At 44.2% G+C, this 14,675-nt stretch overlaps 3 protein-coding genes across 3 annotated transcripts; all 3 read right to left on the bottom strand.

Annotated features, from left to right (window-relative positions):
* Positions 1-2,032: 2,032 nt before the first annotated feature.
* On the bottom strand, positions 2,033-2,765 carry LOC132206126 (heat shock protein 30-like). The gene has a single exon (XM_059638750.1). The coding sequence runs from the start codon at positions 2,714-2,716 to the stop codon at positions 2,132-2,134; it is 585 nt and encodes a 194-aa protein (XP_059494733.1). The 5' UTR covers positions 2,717-2,765; the 3' UTR covers positions 2,033-2,131.
* Positions 2,766-6,527: 3,762 nt separating this feature from the next.
* Positions 6,528-7,429, bottom strand: LOC132206123 (heat shock protein 30-like). Its single transcript, XM_059638742.1, has one exon. The coding sequence runs from the start codon at positions 7,208-7,210 to the stop codon at positions 6,626-6,628; it is 585 nt and encodes a 194-aa protein (XP_059494725.1). The 5' UTR covers positions 7,211-7,429; the 3' UTR covers positions 6,528-6,625.
* A 3,934-nt stretch (positions 7,430-11,363) lies between these two features.
* On the bottom strand, positions 11,364-12,386 carry LOC125466272 (heat shock protein 30-like). Its single transcript, XM_048560569.2, has one exon. It carries the CDS (start codon positions 12,164-12,166, stop codon positions 11,495-11,497), a length of 672 nt encoding a protein of 223 aa, XP_048416526.2. The 5' UTR covers positions 12,167-12,386; the 3' UTR covers positions 11,364-11,494.
* Positions 12,387-14,675: the final 2,289 nt, after the last annotated feature.

Below are 14,675 nucleotides of genomic sequence, written 5' to 3'. Positions count from 1 at the left end.
ATGCATTCTTGAACGTCTGCGCACCACCTGCCGTGGTTTCACCCACATGACCACTTGGGAGACAATTCTGGGATTTTGATCCAATGACAGTGAAGGAACACCGATATATTTCCAAGTCAGGATGATGAGGGGCTGGGAGGGGAAGTTGAAGTTGGTGGTGTTCCCATTTGTCTGCTGCCCTTGGATGGAAGTGGATGTGTGTTTGGAAAGTGCTGTCTGAGGATCTTTAGTGAATTTCTGCAGCACATCCTGCAGATATTAGACACTGCTGGTACTGAGCGTGGGGGTTGGATGGAGTGGGTGCTTATGGATGTGGAGCGAATCGAGTGCGCTGCTTTGTGCTGGATGGTGTCAAACTTCTCATGTGTTGTGGGAGCCGGACTCATCCAGGCAAGTGGAGGGCATTCCATCACAACCCTGACTCGTGCCTTGTAGATGGTGGACAGGCTTTGAGGAGTCAGGAGAGAGTTTCCTGCCATAGCATTCCCAGCTTCTGGCTTGCTGTTGTAACCACTGTGTTTATGTGGTGAATCAAGTTGAGTTTCTGGTCAATGATAAGTCTCAGGATGTTGATAGTGAGGTATAGTTCATGGCACCACAATTGAATGTTAAGGAGCAGTGGTTACAATGGCTTTTATTGGTGATGGTGATACGCTGGCATTTGTGTTGCACAAATGTCACTTGCCATTGGACAGGCCAAGCCAGATTATCCAGATCTTGCTGCATTTGAATGTGCCTGCTTCAGTATCTGAGAAATCGCAAACCGTGCTGAAAACTGCGCAATCGTAGGTGAACATTCCCACTTCTGACCTGACAATGGCGGGGAAGGTCATTGATGAAGCAGCTGATGATGGTTGGGCTGAAGACATACCCTGAGGGAGTTGGATGACAAGCCCTTGTTGCTGATGATTTGTAAATCTGCAAACATCTGTGCGATTGAAGTGCACAAAGCTCTTCAATGATGGTCCCTCAACATGAATTTAATATCTTTGATTGAACTAGAGACAGAAAAAATTTGCAAGTATGTTGCTAACATGAGAGGATTGAGTTGTAGGGCGAGGCTCGATAGGCGAGGACTTTTTGTTTCCACGAGCTCCGTATGAACAGCGCATAATGCAGCACAGGACCCTGCCCCTCAGCTCTCCAAACCTGTGCTGACACATTTTGTCCTTCCACTCTGGGCTAAAATTGCCCATCCAAGGTAAAATCCTGGTAAAACCTTTCAGTATCCTCTCCATAGTATCTGAGTCCTTCTGCAGGTGTGGTGACAAGAACTGTACGCAATATGCTGAGGGATGACCTTACGAAGGTTTATAAAATCATTACAGGCATAGAAAAGGTGGATCGCCAAGATCTTATTCCAAGGGTTGGGGAGCCCAAAGCTAGAGAGCATAGGTTCAAGCGGCAACCGGAACTTTTTAAAAGGGACCTGAGGGACAATGTTTCCACACAGTGGGTAGTGTGAGAATGGAATGAGCTGCCAGAGAACGTGTAGGTGCAGGTACAGTTAGAATATTTAAAGATATTTGGAGATGTGCGTGAATAGGAAAAGGCGAGCGAGATATGGACCAAACGCAGGCAAATGGGACGAGTTACGTTTGGCATACCTGGTGGGCACGGTCAGGTTGGACCAAAGGATATGTTTCTGTGCTGCATAACTTCATGACCCGATGACTATATGAGTCTGAGTTTAGATTGAGGCAAATCTCGACCAACTGATTTTCTGCCCTGTGTTTTAATTTAATCCCACATAGAAGGTCTCTTTACCGTAACTGAAAATAATGTAATTTTGAATGAAGATTATCAGTAATGTATTACTTTTGTTTTGATCAAATAAGAGGGCACAATCAGGATTATTAACTTTCAAAACTATTTATTGATCCAATATGAATACTTCTTTATAAATACTCCACATGAATGTTTATAATAGCACAGTACCCTTATCTATGCTCAAGACAATTAATACAACAAAATTTTTATTTTCAGTGTACATTGACAGATATTGATTGCTGCGTTGCAATAATTCCTATACGTTAAAACGTTCATTCAATCAACGTCTTTGTTGTCCATATGTTCTCCATCTTTCTTGTTCCCCACATCCCTCCCACTCTCCTGTTTCTTTGCCTCTTGGTCAGGAATGAGCCGGGGAGTGGTTGCTGTCTGAGGTGATGTTGATGGGGACGGTCCGTTCATTCACAGCTGGCAATGCCAGGCTTGGGGCTTGAACATTTAACCGACCATCCTGTGACAAACAGCATTGAAGAGCTTCAGCATCGACATCCTCTGGCAGCTGGAATTCTCTCCTGAACTCTTCATATTTGTAGCTGTAAGAGCCGCTGCCATCATCACATTTCGCCTCGTGTTTTCCTGTCACCAGCACTTTTCTTCCAAATACTTTCACCCTCAGTTCTTCTGGAGAGAAGTGCTGCACATTCAGGGACACAGAAAACCCATCTCCATCCTTCTCCAAGGATTGTCCTTTACCTTCTCCGATAGTGTCAGGTTTGTTATCCTGACTTCTTGGTACTTCCCTGAAAAATTCTGCTGTCAGCTCCTCAAGGACTCGATTCATGAAGTTGATGCTCTTTCTCGCTTCTTCCACCTCTTTCCACACATGACATTGAAGCGGCACCCAGAGCCTGTGTTCAACAGACCCCAATGTGTACACAGGCTGCTGACACAGGTGTGAAGGGTGGAAAGACCGATAGCTCAGCATTGTCTCTGCTTCTTCTCTCACGTCTCTCAAACTGACTGATGTGATCTCCCAGTCGTCAATCTCTGACCTCCTGCAGCACACAGGACACACACCTTAAATATTCCACTGCCAGGAATCCAGACATTTCCAGAATGAGCTAAACTTTGCTGGGTTTATCACATGTCAGCTGAAAATAAATGACGTCTCATCTCAGGCTAACTTGAAACAGGAATGAATTGACACAGTGATACTGACTGGAGGATTTCCAGGGATTTCCGGAATGTTCACAGGCAGTGACTGCACAGCTGGGAGGAGCAATGTTAATGAATGACAGCTGAGCGGAAAGCAGAGTCTGTGCAGGAAAGTGAGGATTGTGAAAAGAGAAACGTTTTTAAATATGTAAAAGAGTCAATCATGTCAATACAGAATGAAGATGCAGTGTTTGTGTTTTGCAACATTACTGTTTCCAATTACTTCCTTGAGATTGAAGTGCTACTTTTCAGCTTGAGGTGGAGTGAAATGCAACTAGATTTGTACTTTTTGAACAAACTGTTGAATCTGTCCGAAGGAGAATACCTCCTTGCTGATGATGAAGAAAGAGTTTGAAAAGCGAAAGACTTAAACATGAAGTTGTTGTGTCCTTCAATGTTATAAAACCCTGTTGCTGATAAGGTGTTTGATGTAGGATCTGCACTTTATAAAACAAAGAATGCTCAACAACAGCTTTAGATCTGCAGAGCAACAGATGAGGCCAATCAGTCCACCAGGCCAAATTCAGCTCTTTCAAAGCGCTGACCAATTCCTTGCACCTCCAATGTTTTTTCCCCGAAGCTCTGCAAATTCTTCTTTTGCAAGTACATGTCCAATTCCAGTTTGTGAGAAGCCTTTGGATCTTCTCCCTCTTTGCATTCACAACATACATCCCAGTCCACAAGAAACAGCACAACAGAAGAAGAATAACTCATTATATTTTAGTTTCAACATCGTTGAAAGTCTCTGTGACTCTTGCGTTGCATTTAAAGAATGTCTAATGGATGTCATGTGGCAATGCCCACATCCAATTGCGGACCATTGATATTGTAAATATTTCTCTCTGTACAGCCAAACACTTGTATGAATGTCAGTGTGATGCAGTAAATGTTCTGATGGAAGCAAATTGCTGAGTGATGTGGAAGCAAGTATTAGACACCTTCCTGATGCTGTGGAATCAGGGTTGTTAATTGAAACATTAGAGACAGAGGGTCTTGACATGGTTGATGCTGGAAGGATGTGTCACATCGGTCAGAAGTCCTGGTGACGGGAACACAGTTTTAAATTAAGGTCTTGCCCATCTGAGGTTCATATCCGGGCAATTGTCTCTTTTTAGAGAATTACAAGTTAGTTATCTCTTCCCCATATACAGGTTCTGGTTGAAAAGGGGAGTGATTGTTTAGAGGGAGGCAGGATTTCTTCAGTCTATGGTTAAATCATTGGTGATCACATGAAATAGAGAAGTGAGTTTGTTGTTTAAATTGCCTGCTGCTGTTCCTATTGTTTATTCCTATTGAACAGTATGATTAATATTATGGGAACAGAAACTTGATAAAAGCTGCTTTTGATGCAGTCAGCTTTCCTCACACTCCCCGAGAGGCACAAGATCATTTAACCCACAGTAAACGTACTTTCCACCATCCAGTAAAGAAGTGGTATACAGCCTGGTGCCTCAGTTATATTTTCCACTCTTTTGTGGGCTGTGGGAGTGGCAGTCTGGCCAGCATTTCTTGCCCGTACCTCATTTCCCTTGAGAAGGTGGTGGTGAGATGCCTTCTTGAACCTCTGCGCTCCACCTGCCGTGGATTCACCCACATGACCAATTGGGAGACAATTCTGGGATTTTGATCCAATGACAGTGAAGGAACACCGATATATTTCCAAGTCAGGATGATGAGGGGCTGGGAGGGGAAGTTGAAGGTGGTGGTGTTCCCATTTGTCTGCTGCCCTTGGATGGAAGTGGATGTGTGTTTGGAAAGTGCTGTCTGAGGATCTTTAGTGAATTTCTGCAGCACATCCTGCAGATATTAGACACTGCTGGTACTGAGCGTGGGGGTTGGACAGAGTGGGTGCTTATGGATGTGGTGCGAATCGAGTGCGCTGCTTTGTGCTGGATGGTGTCAAACTTCTCATGTGTTGTTGGAGCCGGACTCATCCAGGCAAGTGGAGGGCATTCCATCACAACCCTGACTCGTGCCTTGTAGATGGTGGACAGGCTTTGAGGAGTCAGGAGAGAGTTTCCTGCCATAGCATTCCCAGCTTCTGGCTTGCTGTTGTAACCACTGTGTTTATGTGGTGAATCAAGTTGAGTTTCTGGTCAATGATAAGTCTCAGGGTGTTGATAGTGAGGTATAGGTCATGGCACCACCATTGAATGTTAAGGAGCAGTGGTTACAATGGCTCTTATTGGTGATGGTGATAGGCTGGCATTTGTGTTGCACAAATGTCACTTGCCATTTGACAGGCCAAGCCAGATTGTCCAGATCTTGCTGCATTTGAATGTGCCTGCTTCAGTATCTGAGAAATCGCAAACCGTGCTGAAAACTGCGCAATCGTAGGTGAACATTCCCACTTCTGACCTGACAATGGCGGGGAAGGTCATTGATGAAGCAGCTGATGATGGTTGGGCTGAAGACATACCCTGAGGGAGTTGGATGACAAGCCCTTGTTGCTGATGATTTGTAAATCTGCAAACATCTGTGCGATTGAAGTGCACAAAGCTCTTCAATGATGGTCCCTCAACATGAATTTAATATCTTTGACTGAACTCGAGACAGAAAAAATTTGGAAGTATGTTGCTAACATGAGAGGATTGAGTTGTAGGGCGAGGCTCGATAGGCGAGGACTTTTTGTTTCCACGAGCTCCGTATGAACAGCGCATAATGCAGCACAGGACCCTGCCCCTCAGCTCTCCAAACCTGTGCTGACACATTTTGTCCTTCCACTCTGGGCTAAAATTGCCCATCCAAGGTAAAATCCTGGTAAAACCTTTCTGTATCCTCTCCAAAGTATCTGAGTCCTTCTGCAGGTGTGGTGACAAGAACTGTACGCAATATGCTGAGGGATGACCTTACGAAGGTTTATAAAATCATGACAGGCATAGAAAAGGTGGATCGCCAAGATCTTATTCCAAGGGTTGGGGAGCCCAAAGCTAGAGAGCATAGGTTCAAGCGGCAACCGGAACTTTTTAAAAGGGACCTGAGGGACAATGTTTCCACACAGCGGGTAGTGTGAGAATGGAATGAGCTGCCAGAGAACGTGTAGGTGCAGGTACAGTTAGAATATTTAAAGATATTTGGAGATGTGCGTGAACAGGAAAAGGCGAGCGAGATATGGACCAAACGCAGGCAAACGGGACGAGTTACGTTTGGCATACCTGGTGGGCACGGTCAGGTTGGACCAAAGGATATGTTTCTGTGCTGCAGAACTTCATGACCCGATGACTATATGAGTCTGAGTTTCGATTGAGGCAAATCTCGACCAACTGATTTTCTGCCCTGTGTTTTAATTTAATCCCACATAGAAGGTCTCTTTACCGTAACTGAAAATAATGTAATTTTGAATGAAGATTATCAGTAATGTATTACTTTTGTTTTGATCAAATAAGAGGGCACAATCAGGATTATTAACTTTCAAAACTATTTATTGATCCAATATGCATACTTCTTTATAAATACTCCACATGAATGTTTATAATAGCACAGTACCCTTATCTATGCTCAAGACAATTAATACAACAAAATTTTTATTTTCAGTGTACATTGACAGATATTGATTGCTGCGTTGCAATAATTCCTATACGTTAAAACGTTCATTCAATCAACGTCTTTGTTGTCCATATGTTCTCCATCTTTCTTGTTCCCCACATCCCTCCCACTCTCCTGTTTCTTTGCCTCCTGGTCAGGAATGAGCCGGGGAGTGGTTGCTGTCTGAGGTGATGTTGATGGGGACGGTCCATTCATTCACAGCTGGCAATGCCAGGCTTGGGGCTTGAACATTTAACCGACCATCCTGTGACAAACAGCATTGAAGAGCTTCAGCATCGACATCCTCTGGCAGCTGGAATTCTCTCCTGAACTCTTCATATTTGTAGCTGTAAGAGCCGCTGCCATCATCAAATTTCGCCTCGTGTTTTCCTGTCACCAGCACTTTTCTTCCAAATACTTTCACCCTCAGTTCTTCTGGGGAGAAGTGCTGCACATTCAGGGACACAGAAAACCCATCTCCATCCTTCTCCAAGGATTGTCCTTTACCTTCTCTGACACTGTCAGGTTTGTTATCCTGACTTCTTGGAATTCCCTCGAAAAGTTCTGCTGTCAGCTCCTCAAGGACTCGATTCATGAAGTTCATGCTCTTTCTCGCTTCTTCCACCTGTTTCCACACATTACATTGAAGTGGCTCCCAGAGCCTGTGTTCAACAGACCCCAATGTGTACACAGGCTGCTGACACAGGTGTGAAGGGTGGAAAGACCGATAGCTCAGCATTGTCTCTGCTTCTTCTCTCACGTCTCTCAAACTGACTGATGTGATCTCCCAGTCGTCAGTCTCTGACCTCCTGCAGCACACAGGACACACACGTTATATATTCTACTGCCAGGAATCCAGACATTTCCAGAATGAGCTAAACTTTGCTGGGTTTATCACATGTGAGCTGAAAATAAATGACGTCTCATCTCAGGCTTCCTTTAAACAGGAATGACTCGACTCAGTGATTCCCACTGGAGGATTTCCAGGGATTTCCGGAATGTTCACAGGCAGTGGCTGCACAGCTGGGAGGAGCAATGTTAATGATTGACAGCTGAGCGGAAAGCAGAGTCTGTGCAGGAAAGTGAGGATTGTTGAAACAGAGAAAAGGTTTTAATTGTTTGAAACATTAACTCATGTCCTGTCAGAATGAAAAGACTGTGTTTGGTTTTTCTATCATTCCTGTTCTCAGTGGCATCCTTGCGATTGATATATTATTTATCATTTTGAGATGGATTAAAACGAAAATAGGTTTATTTCACTTCAGTAAAGTGTTCAATCCGTCCTCAAGGCAAGTAGCTCTTTGCTGATAAATAAAAAGTAAATTCGAAAATTAAACATTTAGAAATGAAGCTGCTGCGTTCTTCCATTGTTCTTCAAATCTTCAAAACCCAATTTGCCCATAATGTGTTTGATTTGGGATTTACACTTCATAAAATGCAGAATGCGCAACAATTGCTTTAGATCTGCAGAGCAGCAAATGAGGCCAATCCGTCCACCAGGCCAGATTACTCTCTTCCAATGCTCCCGTGCATCTCCCGTGCTCTTTTCCCAAAGCTTTGCGAATTCTCCTTTTGCAAGTACAATGACAAATTCCAGTTTGTGAGATGCCTTTGGAACTGCTCCCTCTTTGCATTTACAGCTTCCTTTTCAGTTCACAAGTAGAAGAATAACCAACTATATTTTAGGTTCAACATAAGTTCAGCCTCTGTGACTTGTGCGCAGCATTTAATGAATTTCTAACGGATGTCTTGTTGCATTGCTCACATCAGTTTGGGGACATTTTTAATATTTCTCACTGTTCAGCAAACCACTTATTTGCAGTCAGTGTGATGCAGTAAATGTACTGATGGAAGCAAACTGCTGGGAGACGTGGAGGGAAGCATGAGACACCTTCCTGATGCTTGGGAATGATGGCTGTCCATTGATACATTAGATTCAGAGGGTCGTGTCATTCTCAATGCTGAAAGGATGTGTCACATCGCTCAGAAATCTTGGCATCAGGAGCACAGTTTAATACTAAGGGCTCAGGCATTTAAGGGTCAGATCAGGGTTTTGTCTCCTTTCAGAGGGCTATCAGTTTGCTGTTTCTCCTGCAATGAGCAAAGGAAGCTGCAACATTGAATTATTCAGGTCTGTGTCCAGGTTAGGGCTTAAACAGGGAGTGTCAGTTATCCAGGAGGCAGGATTTCTTCAGTCCATTATCCTCAGTCCTGTTCTTGACGATCACTAGAATTGGACAGTTAGTATTATCGAAACAGAAACTTGATAAAAGCTGTTTTTGATGCAATCAGTTTTGCACACACACCAGGATAGGCACACGGCCATTTACCCCGCGATGAATGTGCTTTCCACCATCCAGTAACCAGGTGGTGTAGAGCCTGGTGCCTCAGTTATTTTTTCCACTCTTTTGTGGGCGTTGGGAATGGCGGTCTGGTCAGCATTTCTTGCCTGTACCTCATTTCCCTTCAGAAGGTGGTGGTGAGCTGCCTTCGTGAACATCTGTGCACCACCTGCTGTGAATTCACCCACTGTGCCAATTGGGAGACAATTCTGGGATTGTGGCCCACTGACAGTGAAGGAACACCAATATAGTTCCAAGTCAGGATGGTAAGTGACTAGGAGGGGAACTTGCTGATGATGGTATCCCCATATGTCTGCTGCCCGTGTCCTTCTAGATGGAAGTGATCATGCATTTGGAAGGTGCTGCCTAAGGATCTTTGGTGGAATTCTGCAGTAGATCTTGCAGATATTACACACTGCTGGGACTGAGTGTGGGGTTTGGAGGGAATGGATGCTTGTGGATGTGGTACCAATCAAGTGGGCTGCTTTGTCCTGGAGGGTGTCAGGCTTCCCGTGTGTTGTTGGAGCTGCATTCAACCAGGCAAGTGGCGAGTATTCCATCACACTCCTGACTCGTGCCTTGTCGATGGTGGACAGGCTTTGACGAGTCAGGAGGTGAGTTTTTCGCCATGGAGTTCCTAGCTTCTGACATACTCTTGTAGCCATTGTGTTTATGTGGTGAGTCTAGTTGAGTTTCTGGTCAATGATAAGCCCCAGGTTATTGATAGTGGGGGATAAGCCATGGTAACACCATTAATGTAAAGGCCCAGTGGATAGATTGTCTCTTATTGGTGATGGTGATAGGCTGGCATTTGTGTGGCGCGATTATCACTTGCCATTTGACAAGCCAAGCCTGGATATTGTCCAGATCTTGTTGCGTTTGAACATGGACTGTTTCAGTACCTGAGGAGTCGCGAGTGGTGCTGAACATTGTGCAACCAATGTGTTGGTGAACATTCCCACTTCTGACCTGACAATGGAGGGAAGGACATTGATGAAGCAGCTGAAGATGCTTGGGTTCAGCACACTACCCTGAGGAAGTTGGAAGTCAAGCCCTTGTTGCTGATGATTTGTCAATCTATGGGGAATATCTCTGCAATCAAGGTGAACAAAGCTCTTCAATGATGGTCCCTGAACATTAGATTGATATCTTTAACTGACCTGGATGCAGGAAAAATTTACAAGATGTTGCTTTCACAGGAGGCTTGAGTTGTAGAGAGATGTTCAATAGGCGAGGACATTTTTTTCCAGGAGCTTTGGATGAACATCGGACAATGCAGCACAGGACCCTGCCCCTCACCCCTCCAAGCCTGTGCTACACCTTTTGCCCTTCCACACTCTCGGTCTCGTTACTGACAGGATCTGTATCCTCTATTCATGTCCTATGCATGTACTCGTTCAGGTGTTTCTCGAATGCTGCTGTTGTGTCTGCATCCACCACATCCTCTGGCAGCATGTTCTGGGCACTCCACACCATTTGCGTGATAAACCTGCATCGCACAAATCTTATAAACATCCGCCCTCTCATCTTGAACCTGTATCCCCAGTTAATTCGTGCCTCCACTCTGTGAAAACATTCTCAAACTTTACATTCTATTCATGGCATTCACAATCATATAAACCTCAACTACCTGTATTCCACTGAAAACAAACCTAATAGATCCAACTTTTCCTCATGGCTAATATCCCCCATATAAAGCAGCATCCTGATAAAACTTTTCTGTACCCTCTCCAAAGCACGAAAATCATTCTGCTTGTGTGTTGACCAGAACTATACTTAATAAGCTGAGGGGTGAACTTATGAAGGTTTATAATACCATGAGAGGCAGAGGTACGGTGAATCGCAAAGATCTTAGTGCAAGGGTAGGGGCGTGCAAAGCTAGAGGGCATAAGTTCAAGGGGAGATGCTAAGTATTTAAAGGAGGCCTGAGGGACAATGTTTCCACACAGCGGGTAGTGTGAGAATGGAATGAGCTGCCAGAGAGAGTGGTAGGTGCAGGTACAGTTACAATATTTAAAGATATTTGGAAATGTGCATGAATAGGAAAAGGTGAGCGAGATATGGACCAAACGCAGGCAAATGGGACAAGTTACATTTGGCATACCTGGTGGGCACGGTCAAGTTGGACTGAAGGGTATGTTTCTGTGCTGCATACCTTCATGACTCTGTTACTATATCTACTTAAGGGCTGAATGGCCTACTCCAGCACCAATTGTCTATTGTCTATGTTAGGAAACTGTTTGTGGATGATCAGCCATGATCATAATGAATGGTGGTGCTGGCGCGATGGGCCGAAAGGCCTACCCCAGCACCTATTGTCTATTAATTTTCATTTAGGCAGATCTGGACAGTGTGATTTTATGCCCTGTGTATTAATTTAATCCCACATAAAAGGTCTATTCCCTTTAACTGAGAATAATGTAAGTTTGCGTGAAGATTATCAGTCATGTTTCACTTTTGTTTCCATCAAGGAAGATGGCAAAATCAGGATTGTTAACTTACAAAATTATTTATTGATCCAATACACATACATATATAAATAATCCACTCCATTTCCGATAATTGCACGGTACTGTTTTCTAAGTTTGAAGCAATTAATTTAACAAAATTTTTATTTTTATCACACATTGACAATAATTCGTTGTTGCTTTTGAACAATTCTTACATCTTCAAAAGTTCATTCAAACAAAGACTTTGCTGTCCGTAGGTTCTCCTTCTTTCTTGTTCCCCACATCCCTCCCACTCTCCTGTTTCTTTGCCTCCTGGTCAGGGATGAGCCGTGGAGAGGTTGTCGTGTCTGAGGTGATGCTGATGGGGACTGTCCGTTCATTCACAGCTGGCAATGCCAGGCTTGGGGCTTGAACCTTTAACCGACCATCCTGTGACAAACAGCATTGAAGAGCTTCAGCATCGACATCCTCTGGCAGCTGGAATTTTCTCCTGAACTCTTCATATTTGTAGCTGTAAGAGCCGCTGCCATCATCACATTTCGCCTCATGTTTTCCTGTCACCAGCACTTTTCTTCCAAATACTTTCACCCTCAGTTCTTCTGGAGAGAAGTGCTGCACATTCAGGGACACAGAAAACCCATCGACATCCTTCTCCTCGGGTTGTCCTTTACCTTCTCCGATAGTGTCAGGTTTGTTATCCTGACTTCTTGGTACTTCCCTGAAAAATTCTGCTATCAGCTCCTCAAGGATTCGATTCATGAAGTTCATGCTCTTTCTCGCTTCTTCCACCTGTTTCCACACATGACATTGAAGCGGCTCCGAGAGCCTGTGTTCAACAGACCCCAATGTGTACACAGGCTGCTGGCACAGGCGTGAAGGGTGGAAAGACCGATAGCTCAGCATTGTCTCTGCTTCTTCTCTCACGTCTCTCAAACTGACTGATGTGATCTCCCAGTCGTCAGTCTCTGATCTCCTGCAGCACACAGGACACACACCTTAAATATTCTACTGCCAGGAATCCAGACATTTCCAGAATGAGCTAAACTTTGCTGGGTTTATCACATGTCAGCTGCAAATAAATGACGTCTCATCTCAGGCTAACTTGAAACAGGAATGAATTGACACAGTGATACCGACTGGAGGATTTCCAGGGATTTCCGGAATGTTCACAGGCAGTGACTGCACAGCTGGGAGGAGCAATGTTAATGATTGACAGCTGAGCGGAAAGCAGAGTCTGTGCAGGAAAGTGAAAAGAGAAACGTTTTTAAATATGTAAAAGAGTCAATCATGTCAATACAGAATGAAGATGCAGTTTTTGTGTTTTGCAACGTTACTGTTTCCAATTACTTCCTTGAGATTGAAGTGCTACTTTTCAGCTTGAGGTGGAGTGAAATGCAACTAGATTTGTACTTTTTGAACAAACTGTTGAATCTGTCCGAAGGAGAATACCTCCTTGCTGATGATGAAGAAAGAGTTTGAAAAGCGAAAGACTTAAACATGAAGTTGTTGTGTCCTTCAATGTTATAAAACCCTGTTGCTGATAAGGTGTTTGATGTAGGATCTGCACTTTATAAAACAAAGAATGCTCAACAACAGCTTTAGATCTGCAGAGCAACAGATGAGGCCAATCAGTCCACCAGGCCAGATTCAGCTCTTTCAAAGTGCTGTCCAATTCCTTGCACCTCCAATGTTTTTTCCCCGAAGCTCTGCAAATTCTTCTTTTGCAAGTACATGTCCAATTCCAGTTTGTGAGAAGCCTTTGGATCTTCTCCCTCTTTGCATTCACAACATACATCCCAGTCCACAAGAAACAGCACAACAGAAGAAGAATAACTCATTATATTTTAGTTTCAACATCGTTGAAAGTCTCTGTGACTCTTGCGTTGCATTTAAAGAATGTCTAATGGATGTCATGTGGCAATGCCCACATCCAATTGCGGACCATTGATATTGTAAATATTTCTCTCTGTACAGCCAAACACTTGTATGAATGTCAGTGTGATGCAGTAAATGTTCTGATGGAAGCAAATTGCTGAGTGATGTGGAAGGAAGTATTAGACACCTTCCTGATGCTGTGGAATCAGGGTTGTTAATTGAAACATTAGAGACAGAGGGTCTTGACATGGTTGATGCTGGAAGGATGTGTCACATCGGTCAGAAGTCCTGGTGTCGGGAACACAGTTTTAAATTAAGGTCTTGCCCATCTGAGGTTCTTATCCGGGCAATTGTCTCTTTTTAGAGAATTACAAGTTAGTTATCTCTTCCCCATATACAGGTTCTGGTTGAAAAGGGGAGTGATTGTTTAGAGGGAGGCAGGATTTCTTCAGTCTATGGTTAAATCATTGGTGATCACATGAAATAGAGAAGTGAGTTTGTTGTTTAAATTGCCTGCTGCTGTTTCTATTGTTTATTCCTATTGAATAGTATGATTAATGTTATGGGAACAGAAACTTGATAAAAGCTGCTTTTGATGCAGTCAGCTTTCCTCACACTCCCCGAGAGGCACAAGATCATTTAACGCACAGTAAACGTGCTTTCCACCATCCTGTAAAGAAGTGGTATACAACCTGGTGCCTCAGTTATATTTTCCACTCTTTTGTGGGCTGTGGGAGTGGCAGTCTGGCCAGCATTTCTTGCCCGTACCTCATTTCCCTTGAGAAGGTGGTGGTGAGATGCCTTCTTGAACGTCTGCGCACCACCTGCCGTGGATTCACCCACACGACCACTTGGGAGACAATTCTGGGATTTTGATCCAATGACAGTGAAGGAACACCGATATATTTCCAAGTCAGGGTGATGAGGGGCTTGGAGGGGAAGTTGAAGGTGGTGGTGTTCCCATTTGTCTGCTGCCCTTGGATGGAAGTGGATGTGTGTTTGGAAAGTGCTGTCTGAGGATCTTTAGTGAATTTCTGCAGCACATCCTGCAGATATTAGACACTGCTGGTACTGAGCGTGGGGGTTGGACGGAGTGGGTGCTTATGGATGTGGTGCGAATCGAGTGCTCTGCTTTGTGCTGAATGGTGTCAAAATTCTCATGTGTTGTTGGAGCCGGACTCATCCAGGCAAGTGGAGGGTATTCCGTCACAGCCCTGACTCGTGCCTTGTTGATGGTGGACAGGCTTTGAGGAGTCAGGAGAGAGTTTCCTGCCGTAGTATTCCCAGCTCCTGGCCTGCTCTTGTAGCCACTGTGTTTATGTGGTGAATCAAGTTGAGTTTCTGGTCAATGATAAGGCTCAGGATGTTGATCGTGAGGTATAGGTCATGGCACCACCATTGAATGTTAAGGAGCAGTGGTTACAATGGCTCTTATTGGTGATGGTGATAGGCTGGCATTTGTGTTGCACAAATGCCACTTGCCATTTGACAGGCCAAGCCAGATTGTCCAGATCTTGCTGCATTTGAATATGCCTGC

The sequence above is a fragment of the Stegostoma tigrinum genome, chromosome 31, assembly GCF_030684315.1.
Source record: "Stegostoma tigrinum isolate sSteTig4 chromosome 31, sSteTig4.hap1, whole genome shotgun sequence".
Classification (NCBI taxonomy): Eukaryota; Metazoa; Chordata; class Chondrichthyes; order Orectolobiformes; family Stegostomatidae; genus Stegostoma; species Stegostoma tigrinum.
The sequence above is the reverse complement of the archived record's forward strand: the minus strand, read 5'-3'. Positions and strand labels throughout refer to the sequence as shown.

What these genes read in the sequence shown, in the direction of transcription:
- LOC132206126 (XM_059638750.1), bottom strand. Translation starts at nt 2,716, where the DNA reads ATGCTGAGCTATCGGTCTTTCCACCCTTCACACCTGTGTCAGCAGCCT.
- LOC132206123 (XM_059638742.1), bottom strand. Translation starts at nt 7,210, where the DNA reads ATGCTGAGCTATCGGTCTTTCCACCCTTCACACCTGTGTCAGCAGCCT.
- LOC125466272 (XM_048560569.2), bottom strand. Translation starts at nt 12,166, where the DNA reads ATGCTGAGCTATCGGTCTTTCCACCCTTCACGCCTGTGCCAGCAGCCT.